This window comes from Siniperca chuatsi, linkage group LG9 (assembly GCF_020085105.1).
Source record: "Siniperca chuatsi isolate FFG_IHB_CAS linkage group LG9, ASM2008510v1, whole genome shotgun sequence".
NCBI classification, from domain to species: Eukaryota; Metazoa; Chordata; class Actinopteri; order Centrarchiformes; family Sinipercidae; genus Siniperca; species Siniperca chuatsi.
The window spans coordinates 11,513,780-11,535,730 of record NC_058050.1 but is presented as its reverse complement, the minus strand read 5'-3'; the positions used below and the strand labels follow the sequence as shown (position 1 = coordinate 11,535,730).

The 21,951-nt window shown below is 44.1% G+C and overlaps 2 protein-coding genes across 3 annotated transcripts; one reads left to right on the top strand and one right to left on the bottom strand.

Moving 5' to 3' along the window:
- Nucleotides 1-1,416: 1,416 nt before the first annotated feature.
- On the top strand, nucleotides 1,417-13,020 carry atn1 (atrophin 1). Its single transcript, XM_044208855.1, is given in 11 exon segments — nucleotides 1,417-1,697; nucleotides 3,575-3,711; nucleotides 4,198-4,299; nucleotides 4,667-4,786; nucleotides 4,956-7,798; nucleotides 7,973-8,189; nucleotides 8,332-8,461; nucleotides 8,464-9,840; nucleotides 11,215-11,358; nucleotides 11,549-11,729; nucleotides 12,260-13,020. Coding segments are annotated over 10 exon segments (5,175 nt in total). The 5' UTR covers nucleotides 1,417-1,697; nucleotides 3,575-3,684; the 3' UTR covers nucleotides 12,294-13,020.
- A 6,488-nt stretch (nucleotides 13,021-19,508) lies between these two features.
- LOC122882080 (zinc finger protein 12-like) lies at nucleotides 19,509-20,856 on the bottom strand. 2 transcript variants are annotated; one of them, XM_044209115.1, is made up of 2 exons: nucleotides 20,545-20,856; nucleotides 19,509-20,467 (listed from the first exon to the last, which is right to left on the bottom strand). In XM_044209115.1, exons 1-2 carry the CDS (start codon nucleotides 20,705-20,707, stop codon nucleotides 19,803-19,805), a joined length of 828 nt encoding a protein of 275 aa, XP_044065050.1. In that variant the 5' UTR covers nucleotides 20,708-20,856; the 3' UTR covers nucleotides 19,509-19,802. The 2 variants fall into 2 exon arrangements, with proteins under 2 accessions (XP_044065050.1, XP_044065051.1); XM_044209116.1 differs by having other exon boundaries at nucleotides 19,509-20,449; nucleotides 20,545-20,836.
- Between the last annotated feature and the right edge of the window lie 1,095 nt (nucleotides 20,857-21,951).

Genomic DNA, 21,951 nt, shown 5'->3' with positions numbered 1-21,951 from the left:
ACATAAAATGAGAAACATGAGCAATAGAAAAATTACATTTTTAAATACTTTATTCTAAGACTGCAAGTCAAATTTTAAGTTGCTCACACTGCACAATTTTGGCATTCTTATAAGATTTCTGGTGTAAAACAAAAGAAGACAAGAATACATCATTAATTAAATACATTAAAATAGGATATAGATATAATGGTGAAATCATAGATTGTTCTACAAGTGAAAACAGTAGTAGAGTGATACATTTGTATGTAAATACCTTATAGCCTTCTATGTGGCGTATATAGCCTACAGTAGGCCTACATAAATATACATAGATTTTTCTTTTAATCGGTTATATTAGGTTGGAATATATTTAAAATGTTGTGACTTCATACAATGGTGCAGTCTCGAGCTCACACCTGGCCCCGATAACACATCACTTGTCTCTACATTGTAACGTCGCGCGGCTGCAGATCAATTATCAGCTGCACGCGCTGGTCGTTGCATAAACTGAGCAGCAGAGGGAGCGCGAGCGCGACGACGATCTCGGTTCCTGTCGTGCCGGGCTGCTAGTGATGATGATGAAGGAAGGCTGGAGCCGCGCAGGCGCACCGGGTACAGTCTCCGGCCTGGTTTCCATGGTTACCACACAATAGGAGACGGGACAGGGGGCTGCGTGAAGGGGAGAGAGGGAGAGAACGACAGCAGCGGAGGGGAGGAGAGGGGAGGAGGAGGTCTGCAGAGCCGCTTGACTGGACACACCGCTGCAAGCTTTTCACAGACAGACAGACAGGGAGCTGCTGGACAGACACGTACCACAACAGAGGGCACGGTTTAATTGTCCGTTTGTTAATTGTTTAATTATTCCAAACGAGTTGGAGCTTTCTTTGTTAAGTCGCTGACATTGTCATTAAAATGCTCACACAATTAGGTACACGTATTTCCTCGTTTGTCCACCTTCCAGCTTGTTTGGCGTTGAATTAAGTAAGCCTTTAAGAACAAAGGCCTATTGGACATTTCTTCCTCTTCAGGGTTCATCGCGAGATAAAGCCACAGCTAGTTATTCAGTCTGAAGCAGTGCCTCTCCATACAGTAAAGGTGACTCTGGAGGGACTAGGCAACAGAGAGAGACCCTCCCTCTTGATCCCCTCCCTCTTCAGAGTTTTGGCCCTCTCTCTGCGCCTCTCTTCCTCCTTCTCCCTGCCTCACTACTCCCTCCTTCTTCTACTCCTCCTCCTCCTCTAGCCTCCCCCTCTCTCTCCTCATGCAAATCACGCCCTCTCCTCTCTCCCTTTCTCTCACCCGAGCTGCATCCCTCTCTCTGGCTCACCCCTCCGCTAAAATTGTGACTGTAAGACCGGAGAGGGGTATAAAAAAAAGTGCAAGTCGTCTTAGAGGAAAAGGGGGAGTAGGCTAGGTAGGGTGGGAGAGGGGGGTCAAAAAAAGAAAAAGGGGGCGAAAGGGGGTGGGGAAGAGGCGAGGGTACGCATCAATTTAGTCTTCAGTTGGCACCCCTGTTTTTTTCCTGCAACGAATAGAAAGAGATTTCTTCTGCATTATTATTACCGGAGCCCGTTGCAATATGAGCCAGCACAAGCCTCTGTTGACAGACGCCTGGGCTCTGAGGTGTGCGTGTCAACGTGCAACATAAAACGACAAAACTGAGGGAGAGAAAGGAAAGGGAGAGTGAGAGTGAGAGCACGCATCGCTGGATATTATAGGTAAGGAGAAGGAAAAAATGGATGCTTATACTCTGTATTTGGAGCTATTCCTGCTGGCCACGTTTGTGCTTCTCCCTCCCATTTTTTTCCCTTTGTGCTTTAATTATCATCATACCCCTGCGTTATGGCTAAATTATGTCCCGGTGAATTAATGCTAATAGAGTGCACGACGCGCACCCACATTCCAGCGAGGGAAGGGACGGGAGAGCCGGTGCGAAATGCCATGATTCGCCATTCCATGTCATCTTTCTTTTAAGATGTGCAGCGTGCAGAAACAGCGCTGCACAGGCATCCATTCTGATTGTGAACATGTATGTGCTGCTGAACACGACTCGCCCCGTCGTAGGTGGACTGTGTTCCGCCGCGGTAGTCTGAGGCAGGCTTGTACAGCAGCTTCGGCCGGTCTCCTCTGCATGTGTATCAATAACATTCGCAGGAAGAAGGAAGAAAGAGTCGTTGCAGTGCCCGCTCGCTGGTGATGTAAGCAGAGCAACTGCATGCTGCTGCTTTGCATCACATGCAGCGGTCAATTTGTTGATAATGCATGTGCTGTGTGCGTGTGCTCGCGTGTGTGTGTTTGTGCGTGAGCGTGCAAAGGTACTATGTTAATGCTGGCGTATGTTAGTGCTGTGTTTGTGTCTTAGTTGTTTACTGACCGCGGCCGAGGACCTGCCAGTGGACCACAGACAGGCCAGAAGCTGCCACCTGTAACTGAGATGCATTATGTATACAGTAACCCACTGAGCACTGAATGTTTTCTACTCCTGTGTGATAAACTTAGTCATGTGTATGTTAATTAGGCTGGCTGTACATACACTGCATTGCCTACGAATACATGTGCCATCTTTTATGCAAATGAAGTGTGAACAGTGATTGTAACAGTTAACATTTTACTCTTAAGACTGATTGAATCAGTCACTGCAGCATGCACTAATAATTAATGCATAGCCATGTGTAGTGGAGCAGCTACAGGATTTACAGGAGCTTGTCTGCTTTGAATGAAACACACACACACACACACATAAACAAGTGTGTAGCTACTGTATTTTTGGCTGCATAGCAGAGTACATTAGCATTAGCTCTGCTAACCGTCAGCCAAATATATCTTTTTTTTTTCATCCAGTGGTGTGCACTATTTATATCCTCATTCAATATACATAAGCCATTTTTTCATCATAGTGGTACATGAATGAATGGATTAGACAAGCCTTGCAAAGTAGTCCACCTATGTTGTCAGGCACACCCAAATGTATAACGGACCTTGACATTGTACATTTCCCTAATGTCTGCCTGGATAAATAAGCATGTGATTCTGCCGGCCATAACCAGGTCATGTGGGTTAACCACAAGTGGGTTCGGGATGTTGTGGTGGAAGGAGGGGGGTGTGGCCCCATATTCCAAAGATGCTTGCTGGAGTCTTCTGCAGACTGCCATCCAAAATGCAGTCTACCAATCAACACCTTTTTTGCTTCACTCCTATTATCTGTTGTTTCAATGTTATATCACCCAATTATACTATACCCAAACCAATGCATTCTGTTAGTGTGAGTGGGTTAACCTTTTCTGACTGTGGGTTTTTGCTGCTGTGGTGAAGACAGGCAGAGAGGAAACTGTTTTGAGCGCAGTGAAAAGCAGTTGTGCCAATACAGTGTGAAGCATGCTGGGAATTTAAATATTGTAACAGTGCTTTGGCAGTTTGAAACTCAGATGTTTTCATAATGTCACGAACGCCACACTTGGTGCAGATAGCAAACGATGTTGCTTATTACTGCATCCTTACATGAACTGATGTTCTTTTGCAAAACATTGAATTATCTGTAGGATTTCCATGCAGATAAAGACTGAATAATGCCTTCTTTGTTTATGCTTCCTTACAGGTTTTGGTAGCTCTCATGGTGTAGCACACAGCACAGTCAGTAAGCAACAGGAACCAGTTCAGTCCCTGCAATGGCTTGTGTTGTAAAATGGATGTTTTAAAGAAGAAATAATGAAAACACGGACACACAAAGAATCGGTATGAACAAGGCCTACGTCTATTTTTCACAGTGATGTTAGGGATTGTGTACCTGCCTCATTCTTGTACTCTATGCACTACATTGGGAATATGGCCACATCATAATTAGTTCAATATGTGATAGTATTTCAAAATATGATGACTAAGATTTAAATTATTTATTTGGTTGTGAGATTCCATGTTTGTATTTTATTCTTTCCTCTGCTTACAATTTCTCCCTCTTTTCTGTGTCCTTCTGCCTTCTCTCTATTATGCCCTATTCTTCTTTTCACCTCCCTCCCCTTTTTATTCTCCACTTGTTGTTGCCCTTGCTACATTCCACCTTGAACTGAATGAACTTGACTTTCTTTTGGCTTGTATTAACTCTATTTTCACCACACTTCAACACATCTCCTTAATTCTCTCTGTGTATCTCCTTATTCCTGTAACTAATGCTGTCCCCTCCCTTTCATATTTTGCTCTTTTTCTGGATTTTCTGTTTTGCAGATGCCCATGCGCAGTGGGCGACGGCGGGGGGCGAGTGAGGAGAGAAGGGGTAGACGCCCGCACGCCAGCCCCACTCGCCCTGAACGCAACGATAGACAGACGGTTAGAGCCTACCTCTTTTGTCTCTTTTTCTTTCCTGTCATTGTTTTAGCCATAAGTTTATGTGTGTGCATGCAAGTACAAGAGTCATGAGGAATAAAGAACTGTCTCTGTGTATTGGATTTTGTGTGTGTATATGTGTGTGTGTGCTGTCTGTGTATGAGTCATCAGTATGATTGCCACAGACATACCCTTGCAGTGTCAGTATTGTTCGATAGTGTGTGCTGCTTGATCTTTGATGTTTCATGTTTGACACTGATGTTTTGTGTGTGTGTGTGCATGCAAGTGTGGCTTTGTTCTAAAAACATTCATAGGCCTGTTAAGGATTCAAAGGCATCACTACAGAATTAAAAGTCTTGTGTTGTTTTAGCAAAGAGGTGCTGGTGAGGAATTGGCTGGAAATCGCTTCAGTCGCAGATCACAAGGCCATGATTCATCAGAGAGTGAGGGGGAGGAACTTGTATCTCCTCCAAAGAGGCAGAAAGTTCAGGTTTGTATTACATTTCATCAACCTGTTATATAAAGACTAATTATAAAGCTTTGATTCAGCTAAATCATCCAAAAGGCATTGCCTAAGCTATTAAGAGTTATATTCTTTGCTTTTACAAATATATAGACAGCCAATATTACCACATTCACAAATGATCTTTTCTTGTCAGGATTCGGCCTCTACTCCAAACCCTCCAACATCAACACACTCGACTGACAGCTCGGTTCCTTCCACTGTCCCACCTCCAACCTCAGTTGCCAGTCAATCCCGTGAGAGTGACAACGAAGATGGCCAATCCCAGGGCAGTAGGAGTTCAGTTGTAGGGAGCCTGGCCAATAGCAGCAGTAGTCTAAGCAGTGGGCGGGATATAGACCAGGACAATCGTTCCTCATCCCCAAGTCTCTCCGCTTCCCCTTTGGGTAGCTTGGACTCTGATTCCGATGGCCCCGACTCACCAAAGCAAGGAGAGAGGGAACGGGAGAAAGGCAAAGAGGGAGGAGTAGGGAAGGTGGCAGGAGAGGACAGGAGAGCGCTACGAGAGGGGAGAGGGGAGGAGTCTTGTGGAGATAGAGAAAAGCGGGATGCGGATGCACGAATTGAAGACTGTCCGTCTCTTAAGCCCCCCTCCACTCCATGCTCTTCCTCTGGTCTGCCTCCCTCTCTCCGTGGACCAGGGGATTCATCAAACGACAGCAATAGTGGGAGGAAGTCCTATTTCTCCCTGGACTCCAAATTGATGTGCAAAGTTGAGTATGGTGGACCGACAGGCGTTGACGGTGCACTTAGCGCAAACAGAATGAATTCCAAATCCAGCACGCAGTGTGTGACCAAGACAACTATCTCGGGAGGAGATTTTTCCCATAACAGCCCCAACATTCCCCACTCTTTGCCCCCTCCTCTTCCGCCTCCACCTGCCCTGAAGCCCTTGGAGCTTGGGGGACAAAACCTGCCTGCTGAGGTTAAGACAGAACGAGACAAAATAGAAAAGGCAGACAAACTCCTGGACAAGTCTCAGTCCACTCCTCCTTCTCTGTTGCCACAGACCGTCCCCCAGCCACAGCCCCAGTCCCAGCCTCAGACCCAACCCTCCACCCACCCTCACCACTACAGCTCCACCAGCTGGCAGGGTGGCACAGCAACTGGTTGCCAGGGGAGCTGGGGCTACACCCGTTACCCTGGCAACCACCACACACAGCACCAGCCCCCAGTGCAGCAGCAGCAACTTCCCTCAGTTTATAACCCTCCATCCTCTCGCCACTCCTCCTCCCACCTCTCTTACCTCCCCCATCCTCACCCCCACCCCCACAGGGAGTACCTTCCCAGGTACGCTGGAGGGGGAGGGGACAGAGAGAGGGGGGCTGCAGGAGAGAGGGAGAGGGGTGTGAGGGGGGAGTGTGGGGGGAGGGAGATCAACAGGGAGTTCTCTGCTCCCATTGGCAACAGCAGCAACAATAGTAGTGGGGGTAATAGTAATAGTACTTGTGGTGGGATGGGTGGGTCCAACAGCATCCAAGGCAGGGAGTTTGGGGGTCTGTCAGTGGGTCAGAACCGGGAGTTCCAAGGTTCTGGGAGAGATGGACCTAACTTGGGTGCTGAAAGAAGAGACTTTGGTCCAGCTTTCAGAGACAGAGAGCGAGAAAGGGAAAGGGAACGGGAACGGGATGTAGTGAGGGAGTTTCCTCTGCCAAACCAAAACCAGAGTAGAGACTTTGGCCCCAATGGAACTGGAGGGGGGCATCCAAGAGACAAAGATGGAGGCAGATGGGGTGAGTTTGGGGGCCAGACAAGAGAGGTTGTAAGCAACAGTAACCCAAATAACAACTCCATCCCCCAGGGAAACCCCCCAAGTTCAACCAGCGGGCTACCTGTCACCCCCATGCTGAACCGAGACCCACCTGCATCACCCCAAAACAACCCCAGTCACCCTTCCCATTCCTCCTTGCCCCCACACTCCCACCCACATCCCCCAAACTCATCCAACCGGGACTTCCCTCCTCCCATGGACCAGGCGCAAACCCCCTCCTCTGGAGCAGACCACTTTCACAGAGAGTATCCTCCCACTGCAGGAAAAGACTTTGCTGCTGGAGCGCCTCCTTCGACTGGAACAAATCGAGAGTACCTTAGCCCCCCTGGGGTGACTCCAAACCTGGGAAGAGAGTATTCAGGTCCTGGAGGAACCCATCACCCCCACCCACCTCACCCCCACTACCAGTCCGGGCCCAGAGACAGAGAGAGAGACTCAAACTTGCGAGAGCCTGCTCTGTACCAAAACCGTGGAGGCCCAAATCAACCTCCTGCACTCTCTCCTTCCTCTTCTTCCAGCCATCATGGACACCCTCCGAATGCTCCTTATCCACCTCCACCACCTCAGCCTCCTCTACCCCCACCTCAGACATCCCACACCCAGCCACCCCCATCAGGTATGGCACCCAATGTGCGTCCCCCACACTACCAGTCCTCCACCCAGACTCCTCCAACACCGCTATCTCCATTACCCAGCCCATCCACAAATCAGATTGGAGGTTTCTCATCTTTTCCCCCAGGCTCCTCTGGGCCCAACATACCACTTCCTGGGCCAGGTGTGTCATCCAGCTGTTCACCTGGCTGTCGCCCCTCCCCTTTCCATGGCACTTTGAACAGCCACCCTCCATTCAGTGGATCGTACCACTCTAATGGGAACAGTGGCAGTAACATGGCCAACAGCAATAGCAACAGTAGCGCACCCAATAGCAGCAATACCAACTCGCAGTCACTCTCGCCTCAAAATGTCTCAAAAGGACCTCCACCTCTTAGTAACTCAGCCAACAACAACAGCATTTCAACCCCTGCCTCTAGTTCTTCACTCCCTGGTGGAGACGGACATTCTGATTCAGGCCCACCTCCCACACCTGTTATCAAAGAGGAACCAATAGAAGACAGGGAAGAGAGTGAAAGCCCACCACCAGTGTTGAGAAGCCCCTCTCCTGAACCCAAACCTGTAGACATTCCCATCCACGCGAGCCAATCAGCACGGTAAAGTCAAAATTACATCATTATCCTATTTGAGATTGTCAATGTGTCATTCTACTAAGTCCCTCTTTATGTGATCAGATGTAGTTAACAGTAATGGTAACTATTATGATGGTATTTCTGACTCCTGATGGTTGTAGTAATGATGTACTACACTGCTGTGTCACACGTGTCTAGGTTTCACAAGGTCCTTGATCGTGGCAGCGGGAATTCCTGTGCCCGCAGTGATGTCCTCTTTGTCCCGTTGGATGGCTCCAAACTGTGGAAGAAGAGGAATGAGGTGATTGAAAGGGCACGCAGGGAGGTCGAGCAGCGGGCCAGAGACCTAAGAGAAAAAGAGAGGGAACGAGAGAGGGAGCGTGAGCGTGAGAGGGAACTGGATCGACATCTACAGGTGTGCACATTTGTGCGTGATAATTATATAGCATGTCACATTTAATGGATTTGATGTAGATTAAATTGATCACTTTAATGGGAGGGGAGTAAAGCATATCAGGGCAGATGAGATTTACTGTCTTTTACTGTTTTCTCTGCAGCAGCAGAAGGATGTCAGCGCTGCTGGAGGGGGTCGCCAGGGCTCCTCTCTCTTCTTTCCCTCCTCATCTTCTATCATCCTCGACCCTTCATCTTCTTCCTCCTCTTCCTCGTGCAACTCTGTCTCCCACCCTCCCCTCACCCCCAGCATCATCCCTCACACCCGCATGCTCACCTTCCTCCATCACACCATCTCCACCCCACCCTTGCTCACTCTATCCCCCACTCCCTCCTCCTGCCATCCATGGGTGGGGCATCAGCAGTGGTTGGCCCTCAGGGAGCCCTGGGAATAAGTTTAGGAGGTCCATATCTGGGCCCTGACACCCCAGCGCTGAGAACCCTGAGCGAGTATGCTCGCCCTCATGCTATGTCTCCCCTTGGGGCTGTAAGTCGTGCCCAGGCACACCACCCACAAGTTCACCATGGCCACCCCCATGTCCACCCCTCATTCTTCCTTCCTCAGTTCCAGAATCATGCTTTAGGCCACCCACATCACCTGCCTACTGATGCAGCTACCGCTGCAGCCATCTTGGGCTTTTTGTATGGTGGCAGCCTTGAAGGGGGTCCAGGTGTTGGAGGCCACGCTGGGATGGCAGGAGGCCCAATACCTGGAGGGATTGGGGGTACAGGGTTAGGAGGAGTCGGCTTTCCTCATGCAGTGGCTGCACATCGAGATCGAATAAAGCCAGGATTTGAATTTAAGAGTGATGAGCGGGTTTACCCACCAGGGTCCATACCTGATCCTGCAGCTCTGGCCCTTGCTCACTCTCATTCTCATCATGCACATGCCCATGCCAATGCCCATGCGCATGCACACTCCTTGCTCCTTGCAGGAGGTGCAGCGGGAGCTAATGAGGTGTCACTCTATGGCACTCCTCCTCCCCCAGCTCCCACTGGCCCCCCGCACCTCCAGAACCCGACTCTGGCACCAGTAACTAGACCTCCCAACCCTCCTGCCCCTCAGTCCCTGTCCAATCCACCCCCTTCATCTCTCCTTCCACCCTCTCTCCCCTCTCACCCATCATCTGCACCACCGGCTGCCCCCCCAGCCCCAGCAGGCCCTGCTGCTCCTCCGCCAGCTCCTCCTCCACCTGCTCCGCCGACCTCCAACGCAGCTTCACTTCATCACCCAGTCCCCCATTCTTCTTTTCCCAGCTCCCTGTCCTCTCATCTGCCACCAGCCCCTGCCCCAGCCGCTCCCCCTGAGACCTACCCCACTCCCACTCGCTCTCCTGCCTCTTATGAACGAGACCGGAGTGGGGAAAGAGAGCGGGAGAGGGAGAGAGACAGAGCAACTTTGCCGGCCTTTGGGGACAGAGAGCGAGAAAGAGAAAGGGAGAGAGAAAGGGGAGGAAGTGGTGGAGGCGGAGGAGGAGGGGGAAGTGGAGGAGGAACAGGTGGAGGAGGTGGAGGAGAGAATCTGGGCCGTCTTCAGATGTTAAATGTGACACCTCATCATCACCAGCATTCACACATCCACTCACATCTTCACTTGCACCAGCAAGACACAGGTACCCACTGCTACTAACAATGCTGTCATTGTCAGTATCAACTGCCTTGAGATTACACAGATGTGTTACTCTGAAAACATTTTGTGGTAAAAAAAATAACTGGCTTGATGCATGCAAGACTTATGCATTAAAAAATTAAAGGATAAGGCTTGTAATATTCTGTAGACCATAGACCTCCATTGTTGTCTTAAAAATCTAAGAGCCACACCATTGCATTGGATGACATGTTCCTTCTTTACAATGAACATGGGCACTGTAGTTTAGTTTATTTGTGTCAATCCCACATACACTGTGCTGCAGTGTATGTGGGATTGACACACCAAATGTCTTAATGTCTTAATCCGTGGACTAAAAATACTCCCCAAACAAATGCACCATTTAACACTAGTTAATTAACATTAGCATTTGCTAAAAACTACAATGCCCAACTGTTTTAGGAAATTACTGAGTCTTTTTTAAAAATCATTTGTGACCCATTTTTGGGTTTGGGGTTGTTTGCCACAGACAGGGCTGATTGTTTTGTTTTTTTCATGGGAATTGTGGACAGTAAGAAAATCAAAGAACAACACCAGCCTTATCCTTTAACTCCAATATAAATAATTTTTGTATTAGTGTAGTTCAGCATTGAATACAGGTTTTTATGGTTTCATGTGATATTGGGTCATTGTTTTCTCTGAGACATCTTACCCATTTGTTCAAATTCACTTGTTCTTAAAGAGATGTTTGTTTACTCAGATCTCAGATTGTTAATGCCATAATTAATGGAAAAAAACCCACTTGATAATAATAATAGATATAAGATAAAAATAAAGATGAAAATAGAATACATAGAATGCATAACAAAAGATGGAAAATAAAACCCACTGAATGATAATACTAAAAATAAAGTTATAGAAATAGAATATATAGAATTTGAAAGAATTCATACATAATTAAAGTTAAAATGTGCATATTAATATCTGCATTTCACATTTTCAGTAGACACAATGATGAGGTGTTTATGCACATGGTATATTAACATTTTTCCAAAGTAGTGTGTCACAGAAAACTTTTTTCCCACTTACCAATGTTTGCATATGGTTCGTTTTAGTTTTTGCTTCATTGAATAAAAAAAGTATTGTTGTTGACACACTGCGTTTATTGGACACTTTAGCAAAAGCTATTATGCTCACTGAATTTGAGCTACATCCAGAATCCAGATTTCTCTGACTTTATTCAACTGGCTTGGCTGTTTATGTGTTACCAAGAATCCACCATCGATTAAATGTACAAATAATGCCTTTTCATGCTGTGTGCATCATCTCTGTTTTGAATTCAATGATTTGACTCTTATTGAATATATCCTGTATTTCCTATTACATCACTGGCATCCAGCGACGGGCGGGGTTCACCCCCTGATGGACCCGTTGGCGTCGGGGTCTCCTTTGGCACGCCTCCCTTACCCAGGAGCCACACTAGGCACCCCCATCCTGGCTCACCCCCTCACTGACAGCGAGGTGCTCCGCCAACAGCTGTTCGGTGAGGAGAAGGCTCCTCGTCCATGTACTTGTTCAGTTTTTTTCTCTAAAAACTCCACAGTGCTGAAAGTTTATGAAAAGACTTTTTGAGTATGATGATGAGGATTGACCTTGGTGCCCTTTCCCCTCCTTTTCTTTCTCCATTTGTATCCCCACCTGCTCCTCCTCTTTCCTCTCTGTTTTGTTTACAGGTGCTCCTTTCCGTGACCTGCCCCAGCCGTCCTCCCTCACAGGTCCCATGTCAGCAGCCCATCAGCTCCAGGCCATGCAGCAGGCCCAGAGCGCAGAGCTGCAGATCCAGAGACTGGCCCTGGAACAACAGTGGATCCATCACCATCACCACCACTCCCTCACCCAGGACGAGTATTACAGGTACAGAGGCTGTGTGTGTGTGTGTGTCCAGTCTAACTGCCACTGTTAATGCAGCAGAGATTCAATATGTTCTGTAAGGTTGTAACTAATTATTGTTTTCATTGTCGATTCATCTGATTAATTGATAATGTCTGTTTATAAAATGTTAGAAAATAGTGAAAAATGCCCATCACCACAGACATTTGGCACCCTTGGGCATGTTCACAAACTGTCCATTAGCGGGTTACAATTGGCCGGCCTACCAAAGACAAAAGTAGTTAGAAAGCTAGCAAAATTCTGATGCATCTCAGCTGTAAAAGGTAGCTTGGCTGTGTGGTACAGGGTTTTCTCTAAAACCTTGTAAAAATTATCGAAAAATACATACATACATAACCTCTGTACATATTTGAATCCCGTAAAATGCAACCTATGGATTCAAATAAAGCTTTTAAAATGTATCCCAAAACAGCCGTTGTTGTAATTGTCTGAGATGAAATTGAACACCAAACTTGAAATTGCACTCTAACATGGTTTCTCCTTTGACCTTTCAGTCACCTGAAGAAAGAAAGTGACAAGACCCTGTGAGGGAGGGGCACGACGAAGAGCAGCATGGAGAAAACCTGAGGGAGAATGTGTGCAAAATTAAATGCAAAACAAAAGCACTGAAAACAATGAAGGAACAAAGACTCAAAACAAAAGCTGGACTAATGGACAGGGAATTCACTGAAGAAAACAAGAAGATTTTGAAGGATTAACAAAAGAGGAAGGAGGGCGTGAAAATGTTGCACACAGTCCCTGCTAACTGCACCACGTTGAAGGTCCAGACTCCAGCGCTTCCCTGCATAATGTTCTCAAACTCCAGTCCTGTTTTGTATCGTGCTCTGTACAGTATATTAGATGGGGGCGGCAATAGTGAAGTACAGTATGTGTAAAATACTTGATGCCAGAAGGAATGTGTACATGAGTCTCTTTTATGTCATTGCATGTAGCTAGGCGCTTATTCTGAACTGGTGGAACTTTTGGTTCTATTTTTAGTAATTACCCCCTCTTTTGTATCTGAGGGGTGTTCTATATGCATGAGACCAGCAATTTAGTGTTATGTTATGTTTATGATCAATAGTATTGTTATTATGATTAATGTCGTCTGTTGATAATGATATAATTATATATACAGTACATATTATTTGTATTATTTTTTTACATTTTCATGGTATGGCAGTCGGTTTTTATTTTTATTTTTAATTTTCAATTTACCTTGTGAAACAAGATGCAAATGAAGGCAAAAAAATCTGGAAATAAATTATAATCTTTTTTTGCTAGTTTCTTGCGTATTCATGTGTGCACTACTTTTTCCCCCTCTCACATACATTCAGACTATTTGCTCCTGTCTTTGTTTTATACAAGTCACTCATGCACAAAGCATATCAAATTCCTCGCTAGCCTCCCCCTCCCCCCTCTCTCTTTCTGACTCCCCCCCCTTTCACTCCGACAGCCCTTCCCTCCCTCTCTTGGTGAGTGTAGCTAATAGGAGACACATGGGATGAGTGTGAGACATGGGAGTTGAGTCGCTCCAGTGAACACCAGCCACCCTGTAGAGTGAGCATTCCTTACTGCACTGTAAAAATGGAAAGAAAAGAAAAAAAATATATAAAGAAAGAAATGAAAAGGAGGAGCTGTGAAAGTGTGATTTACGGACGCTGCTGAAGGCTCAGGGCTGTGTGTGTTCTCACCGTGTCTGGCTGGAGGAATCTTCTTCAAACGGACACGGATCAGTGAAAACCACCTTCACGTTGCAAGACAGAATCACTGCTGGCTCGTACATTTGAGGACATGTAGATCTCCTCAAACAAACTTTACAATATTGCAGCTTTAATTTTTTGTTATAATGATGCACTCTGTCTATTTAGATTGTCTTACAGGGTTCTCCAGTTTCCTAATGTCTGCATCCCTTTTCTTTTTTTATGCAGTGAAAACTCCTCATGTTGATGTGGCATTGATTGATAGCCTTATCTGTAAGAACCATCTCAGTCAGGATAGTGATATTAGATGCGAGGCATACTACAGTATGTGAAATTTATACTGTATGGGCCATGCTTGTGAGTTGGTATGTAGGTTATGTGTCATTAAAAGTCACCTTGAATAAGTGTGTCAACATAATGTAAAGTATCTTCTAACAGGACAAATCTGATTTCCCCCTCTGGTGACATCACATCTGGGGGTTATTCTTAGCATTTCATCAGTCCTTCCTGAGGATGTTGTGAAAGGTGTGGACGAAAGATGAAACACGTTGTTTGAACACTGCATTTCCTATAGGCCTAGTATCATTACTGCAGCCTCTTTTATAGCAGTTTTGGATGTAAAATAAAGGTTATTATTAGCGGCTGTTTTTTTTTTCAAATCTAGGACAAACATTTACTAATAATTCTTACTGACCTACTTTTAGTACAAAATATGAATGTTTTAGTGCATCAGGATAATGCACGGTGTCAGGTACATTTTAAATCACAGGAATTCTAAGTACATCCCTGTAGTTTATGAAATTATCTGTAATTAATTGTATTGTCACTGGAGACAGACCCCAATCTGGCAGCAGCAAGACTGAAAATACTACAAACTATTTGCCAACACATTTGGTCCTACATGTGAAACCAATTTGTGTGGATTAAACAAACAAGGCCACAGATCAACACCCTTCTTTATGATGATTAAAGTCACACACTCATCTAATCAGGGCCAGTCTTTATCTACATTGTAAACATTTCAATTACTAGGTGATGCCAAAGTGCAAAACTCAAAAAATGGTCCCCAAATAATATGTACTCTTTCACTTGAACACCCAAACAAACATGTCCAAATACGTAGCATGTTGATGCATTATGTACTGTATGTCCAGTTATCATTCATGTGCCCTTCATAGCTACTAATAATTGTAACTGTATGAATATGAAGCTCAGAAAAGACAAGATGTTCCAAATTAATCAAAAGTAAAATAAAAATAATAATAAAACACAACATGCCCTTACATTTGTAGTACATTGTTGGAAGATGCATAAATACATAAATATGAAGCTGGCTCTACACACCATGGGATCTGGCTATCCCCCTGTGCCATTATCCAAAGAAAGCATTCATACAGACACTCAGGCAAAAGGTTAAGAATATGACACACTAACTTCCAAATGTTACCATACCTAACACAAATAGTGACTAATTTGGTTGAGTCCCTGTCCCACAGTTCCCTCCAGCAAAATATATCTTCCTTTCTACACTTTCCCTTTCCATTCAAGCTCTATTTTGTCTGAGAGAGACAGCTTTAACACGCTTTTCTGCGTCTTCTAGCTAATGTATTTGCTCCACAACCATCTTTCTCCTCCTGCTGGAGCTGTCATATTTCATAAAGTTTGCCCTATGACCACCACTAACCCTTTATTGCACCTGTCCTTCTGTCTGAGTGCTGACTGTGGCTGCTACTCTGCTTCTCTTGTGGTCCATTTTCGCCCTGCTGACACAATAGCCACCACACTCCTGTGACTTTAGACTGTCATCTCCAATTTTACTGTTACATTTTTACACTGACGCTCCTCTGTTTGTTTCATTGAATGATATACAGAATGTTTTCTTCCCGTGCCATGGAAACTCCAACTCCTCATTCATCTGCAGGAGTGCCATCTCAGCCAGCAGCATCAACAGACAAACTGTGGCACAAAAAACAGAGTCTGTAGTCTTTTCACCTCCTCACCTCTGTACAATCAATCTCTTCTGATCTCTTGCTCACTCCATCACATCCTGGAGAAGATGATCCAACAGGATGCTGAGACTTTTTAAGTGGTTGTGGACAACATGCCAGAGCTCTCTGCCTCTTTCCACTACACACCAGGGAGGTTCACTGGGTCTAGGGACAGGGTTTAAAAGAATAGGTCTGTGAGTATCCCATTGTTTAGCTATAACAACAGCTGTTTGACACAACGAGGTGATGCAGTTGGAGAAGCAGTCATGACATCTGTTTCATCTATCGTATGTGGAAGATCCCACTTTGAATTCACTTTGCTCTATTATTTTCCCTTGCAAGTTTTTCTTGTCTTCCCTGGGAGCCCAAACTTCATATTTCTATCACTTGTGACCTGTCCAAGATGTTTCCTTGCCCAGGGGCGTAGTACAAAATTCTGGACCCTGTACGTAGGCATTCTCTGTGCGCTCCTCCCCGCATCCACTGATTTTCATTGTAGTATCTTTGTGGGCTCTCCTCACATGGGGTCCCTGCATACTCCCTTTTGTACCCCAGTCCTACGCCCCTGCCACCGCCCAATACATGCTAAAAGAGGCTCCAGCCCCCCATGACACTGAGTAGGTGTAAGGAGGTGTAGAAATGGATGAATGGGTGTGTGCAGTGGGATACATTCTTGTACTACAACATCTTCCACAAAGAGTGGAGGAAATCTTCGGTGTGAATCTGTTATTCACTGGTTATGTCCATACCTAAATCTTGCTCCCATTAATCTTTTAAGGTCAGTAGGTTTATAGTGTCTGTGAAGCCGTACAGATATTTTTGATCCAGGTTGAGGATAAATTAAGAATCACAAGATTGACTGGAGAAACAAGAGAGCTGGGTTTGTAAAGTGCCTACTCTAGTAGAAATGAAAACAGTGGAGTGTTGGCTAGTTAAAGGAACAGAAAAGTATGAAAAAACTTACTTATTACTGAGAGGATCATTAATTGCAGTAAAGCTTCTTTTGGACCAAACACAATGTTGGGTTTGAACGTGGTCAGACATGAAATATTTATGAAATTGAACACATATTTTGATAGCATGGTTTGCCGCTGGATTTGTGCTGAGGATGACAGTAGCACATATCAAGGCTTTTGATGCTGATAAGTTCCTTCGTAATGGGTCCAAATGAGCTCTGTTTCATTCATATACTTTCAAGTGCACAGTAGCAGCTGGAGGATTCAAATGATCTCAAGGTCAAGGTTTGAAATAAGTGTTGCATTACATAACAGTATGTTTTATTTTTAATATAAAATACAGTATAATCAATCAGTCACACTGGTTTGTTGTTACCAGTCATGACTGTGTTAAGATAATGATGATTACATGTAGAAAAAAATAGATTTACCGAACAAAAAACAGAATAAACTGGTAAATTAACCAATTCAAACCATCTTTGCTTTTTTTAAATGATGGTAGGATATTTTCAACAAATATATTTGTTTCCTCAGATACGAAACATTGAGTATCCATTTAATAGGAACAAAGAGTGAGTGAGCCCTTTGGCCACAGAGTTAATGAGAAGCACATTGCTCTTTTTGGAGATTCAGTGTAAAACCTATCTCTGGTATTTTATGAGACCAAACAGCAGAGAAGGTGCAGACTGGGTTGTAAAATACAATAAGGTCATCTCCACTGTAGCGTCACCTCTGTAAGTGTTGTCCTATAACCTCTCTCCCTACATAACTTCTCCACATAGGCAGGGGTGAAATCTGTGTTCGGAGCAACACTCTAGTCCTTGTGTTTACCCACATGATTGGGAGCAGAGCCCTGGCTAGCACGCTTCATTTTAATCCAGATTTTCAATTTCAAAGAGATATTATGTCATCATTTTAATTGTGTACTCTGCACACTTGTCGTAAGTGGTTTACTGCACAGAGCACCTGCTTGTACATGAGAGCTCTCAGAAAAAAATAGTGTATACCCTGAAATAATAATCCAGTTCAACAAGATATTCTACAACACTGTGAGACATGAATGAAGTGTAGGCGCTGGCCACTCACCACAATCATCAGCATCTCAAGTATTTTTATTTAATTAACCTAGCTAACACATGAAAAAGGATGAACTGAAAAAGACTGTATTGAAATGTGTGTATTGGCTCCTTGAACCTGGCTGTATCCACAATGAACTCTGTATTTCAGAGATGAAAGACTTGTATTTACTATTTATAACACAAAACATTCAACTCTACCACTGTTGGTGCTGCACTCTGGCCAACATTTTTTCTGGCAGACATTTTGACTTGTCAAAGTAGGAAAATCACAGGTGTTACATTGTATTTAAGTGTTCCAGTAGGCCATGACAGTGAGCCAGCATGCACAACACCAGGACCCTGAAACCAAAGCAGCTAAAAGGAATTCAGCCATCATTCCTTTTATTATTTATGCTTGTCCCACTGTGACATGTCAAAATGTCTTCTGTTAAAAATGCCTGTAAGAACTAAGAGTCTTAGCCACAGAGGTGTCCACATACTTTTGGCTATGTACTGTAAACTACAGTCAAGAACCATAACTTTTAGGAGAGAAAAAAAATCTATTTACAGTCATAAGTGCATCTGCCAAAAACTGCCAGTGAGTTTGGACGTTACTACATGCACCATCAGCCAGGACAAACAGTGTGCTATCAGCCCACCTCCCATTTAAATGCCAAGTTAAAATTAATTCATACAAATGAATACTACTGTGCTTTTGGACCCTTGCTCCTTCAACCACCTGTTTCACTCTCTGCCTGAACTCATAAGCTCATAACTCCCACTGCTAATAGTGGCTGATGTAAGTCTTTCACCAGAAGGGACACTGCTGCTTCAGTCCATGAAGTTGTCCACCAAGACATTTGGAAGGTGTAAGCTTAAAGATCCACTGGCTAAAATGATACACAAAATACAAATGACTTTTTACAGGTTTACACAAACCAGAAAAGCTATTCTCCTATTGTTCATTCTGGCTCACTGTCACATTTTCATGGCTTACTGGGACACTTGAATAGAAATAATGTATAATTAAAAAAAAAAGAACTCTTAAATGCAACTGACTCGCAAGTGTCTGTCATTACAAACTCATGCTGTGCTGCTAAATATAATTCAAAGCCACAGAACTGCATTTTAAATTCTAGTGGAGATCCCAAAGTTTCAAAAGATACCATTTATGTCATGATGTGTTTTGGGAAAATTTCTATAAAATGATGCACAAGTCATCTAGAATATTTACACTGGATGAAGATCATGGATTCTTTGGTTTGAATATTTCACTCAGTGTAGACATCATATAGCTTCAATGAAGAGTTTGAACAAGCTGATACTATATATGATACTGTCAGACAATGTGGAATAAGATTATTTTCCCAAACAAAATACTACATAGGAGGAGTCCTGCATTCAAAATTTTACTAAAGTTGAAGTACAAAAGTATTATCATGAAAATATACTTAAAGTACCAAAAGTAAAAGTACTCATAATACAGAACGGCCCATTTCAGAATAATATATATTATATTATTGGATTATAATTATTGATGCATTAATAAGTAAGCATCACTCTAATCTTGCAGCTGGTAAAGGTGGAGCTCATTTATTTGTTGATTATATTTTGTATTAATAATCTGAATCTGCAAAGTAACTAGTAACTAGTGCTGTCAGATAAATGTAGCAGAGTGAAAAGTACAATATCTCCTTCTGAGATGTAGTGGAGTAGAACTATAAAGTAGCAGAAAATGGAAATACTCAAGTAAAGCACAAGTACCTCAAAATTGTAAAGTACAGTGCTTGAGTAAATATACTTACTACTTTCTACCACTGGGAATAAGGGGTTACCACCCTCATATTTTGACTGAAAGAGTACTGTCAGTTCCCAGAAAAGCAGTACTTACTCCGTACATTAGACAACAGTCTGAATGTTGCCAAATGCTGTAGATTGATGGGAAAGTGTGAATGAAATGCTGTTACTGCCACCTACTGGAGTACTATGCTACTTCCCTTTTCTTATGCTCCTGCAGCAGAAAGCAGAATACATTCACTAAACAATGCCAAACTAAGTATTTAGAGTATTAACATTTTATTCTGTAAGAATACATTTACCATAATTTATATATAAAACAATGTCGCCCAGCTGTCTTTTAACAGTTCATTTGCACATCATTTCCTGCAGCTGCTGCTTATGTACACAAGGCTTAATGAGGTCCATGCACAGTTACCAACACAAAACCAAACATAGAAAACAGATATTACATTCTTTGTTCACACCTATTTGGTGTTTTATACTTAAATGACAGATGATTAACGTACAGTAACAACATTAATCTACTGGACTACTGGAGTGATGTCAATAAGAGTCATACAGGCACATTCTCTCTCTTATGCACACTTCTCATGTGCCTGCCAAGAGACTCCATCCACTTGAAGGATTTACCACAACAATTACAGACAAAGTGTTTCCCTTCAGTGTGGATTGTCTGGTGTCTGTTCAGAGCGCTTGTTGTGATAAAAGTCTTTCTGCATATCTCACATCTGTATGGCCTCTCTCCTGTGTGTGTCCTGATGTGAGCTGTGAGGTGGGAGCAGTTAATGAAACGCTTTTCACAAATAGAGCAGCAGTAGGGCTTCTCTTTGCTCTCCTCGCCGTTGTTGTGGTGATGGTTGTGGTGGAAGGGTAAGGTGGGGTCCTGCAGGCTGCTTCTCAGACTGGAAGGAGATGTGATGAAGTCTTTGATGTCTGATTCGAGGCTTTCGAGCTGCTCTGCCTCGTGAGCAATCCAGAAATCCCTGTGGCTCTTCTGCGGCTCCTTCTTGACCTGTGAGGGCTCTGGATGCTCTTGCTCCATGCTGCTGCCCCCATCCTCTTCACAGTGCTGGGACTCAGGAGCCTCCACTGCAGGGACTGACTGATGGTGCTGCTGCTGAGGAAGAGGAGGAGTAGGGGGATGGTGGTGATGGGTGTACTGCTGCAGCTGGGCTCCAAGGCATCTATCCAACCGGGGATCTGGGTAAAAGACAAAGGCTGGCAATCACAATTTTTTTTAAAAATCACGCAAAGCTGCATGAGGTTTGGTTGCAGGCATTTTCAATCAAACCAACCTGACTTGAGAAGCTTCAGCTGCATCCCGAGGCGACTGATTTCTAAATCTTTTGAACGAGAAATTTCCTCTTTGTACTCGGCTATTGTCTTTTCAACAGCTCCAAATATCTCCTCCGCCGCCGCAGTCAGCCTCTCGCTGAGAAAAGCTTTCAGTGACTGCATGTTGGACGTCTCTCAAGGCAATTAGTAGCCTTTAGTTGCGCTAGGAGACGTATTCTTGTGAGTCCGTGAACGTCACGCTTCGCTTGTAAACACGGACATGAGACTGAGCCACGCTGAGTGCTCAATGTGAGGCACTACCGCCCCCTGCCGGACCGGGGGTGGTATCCAGGCTGCAGAGGGAAGGGGACAAAATGAAAGGAACACCTTATAGCATAATGCAGTGCAATACATTCACACAATATTTGCTGACTCAGCAAAAAAATATAACATTATTATTAGGTTGCTTTTTTTCTGCTACCTTAAAGGGAAATTACAATTTATTTAATGATACGCGGTAACCAGTCTTCGAAATATTGGGTCTGATACAATTGGGTAAAACAATCTCCCAGTGAGATCCTGGCTCACATAACTAAATCACGCAGGATTACCACCCCGGCAAAGGGGACTCTCAGGGGCCCTGAAGTCCCCAGGTTGCCTAGGTGGTAATTTCTTTGTGGTAATTTTATTAATCACATGAAAAGCACAATTAAAAACTGAAATGGCAAGGGCCCATGGGTGGCTCCTGCATTTCTATCCAATGTTGAGGCCTTGTCTTACACTGTAGAGGGACCCAGTGTCAAAATCTAGTTTTAGTACTTTTAATATTTCAGCTGAAATTGTGCTCACATTGTGTGTATTCTTAATGAGATTCATGTTTAATCAAATCATCACAAACACTGCAAAAATACAAGTCTTTGTAGGACTATGTATGTATGTATGTGTATATGTATACTATGAACCATATCATTACTGATTAATGCTCTACTGTATATGGGCTTTTTTCTTGTTTATTTTGAGTGCGTTGTTTTTATGTTAATGCTATGTGCCGTGCAGTTTTGATAATGATGCTATCATGTTTTGTTATGTTCCCGTTATATGTGGAAAATAATATGAAATTACTATTTTAAAAAGTGCTTTTGAGTATTGAATTGCATCATTCTTGTTTTTTTGTCCTCCTCCTGCACATACCTACAGCACTGTGGTCACTGGAAGTGGTTCAGTCCTGTGGCTGTTTCAACACAGTAAGAATAGAAAAAAGACAAAGACACTGGGACAGGCACGTATTTGGTTAAAACCAAGTGTTTGCTGAAGTTAGACATGCCGATTGTGAAGGAAATCTCAACGAATGAAATTTTGACCTCAACCTCAGCTGAACTAAGCTGTTCCAGGGACTGGTTGATGCTTCAAGAACCCAGCTGTCAGTG

Coding starts and splice junctions, on each gene's coding strand:
- LOC122882080 (XM_044209115.1), bottom strand. CDS start 20,707: ATGCAGTCACTGAAAGCTTTTCTCAGCGAGAGGCTGACTGCGGCGGCG. Junction 20,468..20,544: donor GCTGAAGCTTCTCAAGTCAG/GTTGGTTTGATT, acceptor TGTGATTGCCAG/CCTTTGTCTTTTACCCAGAT.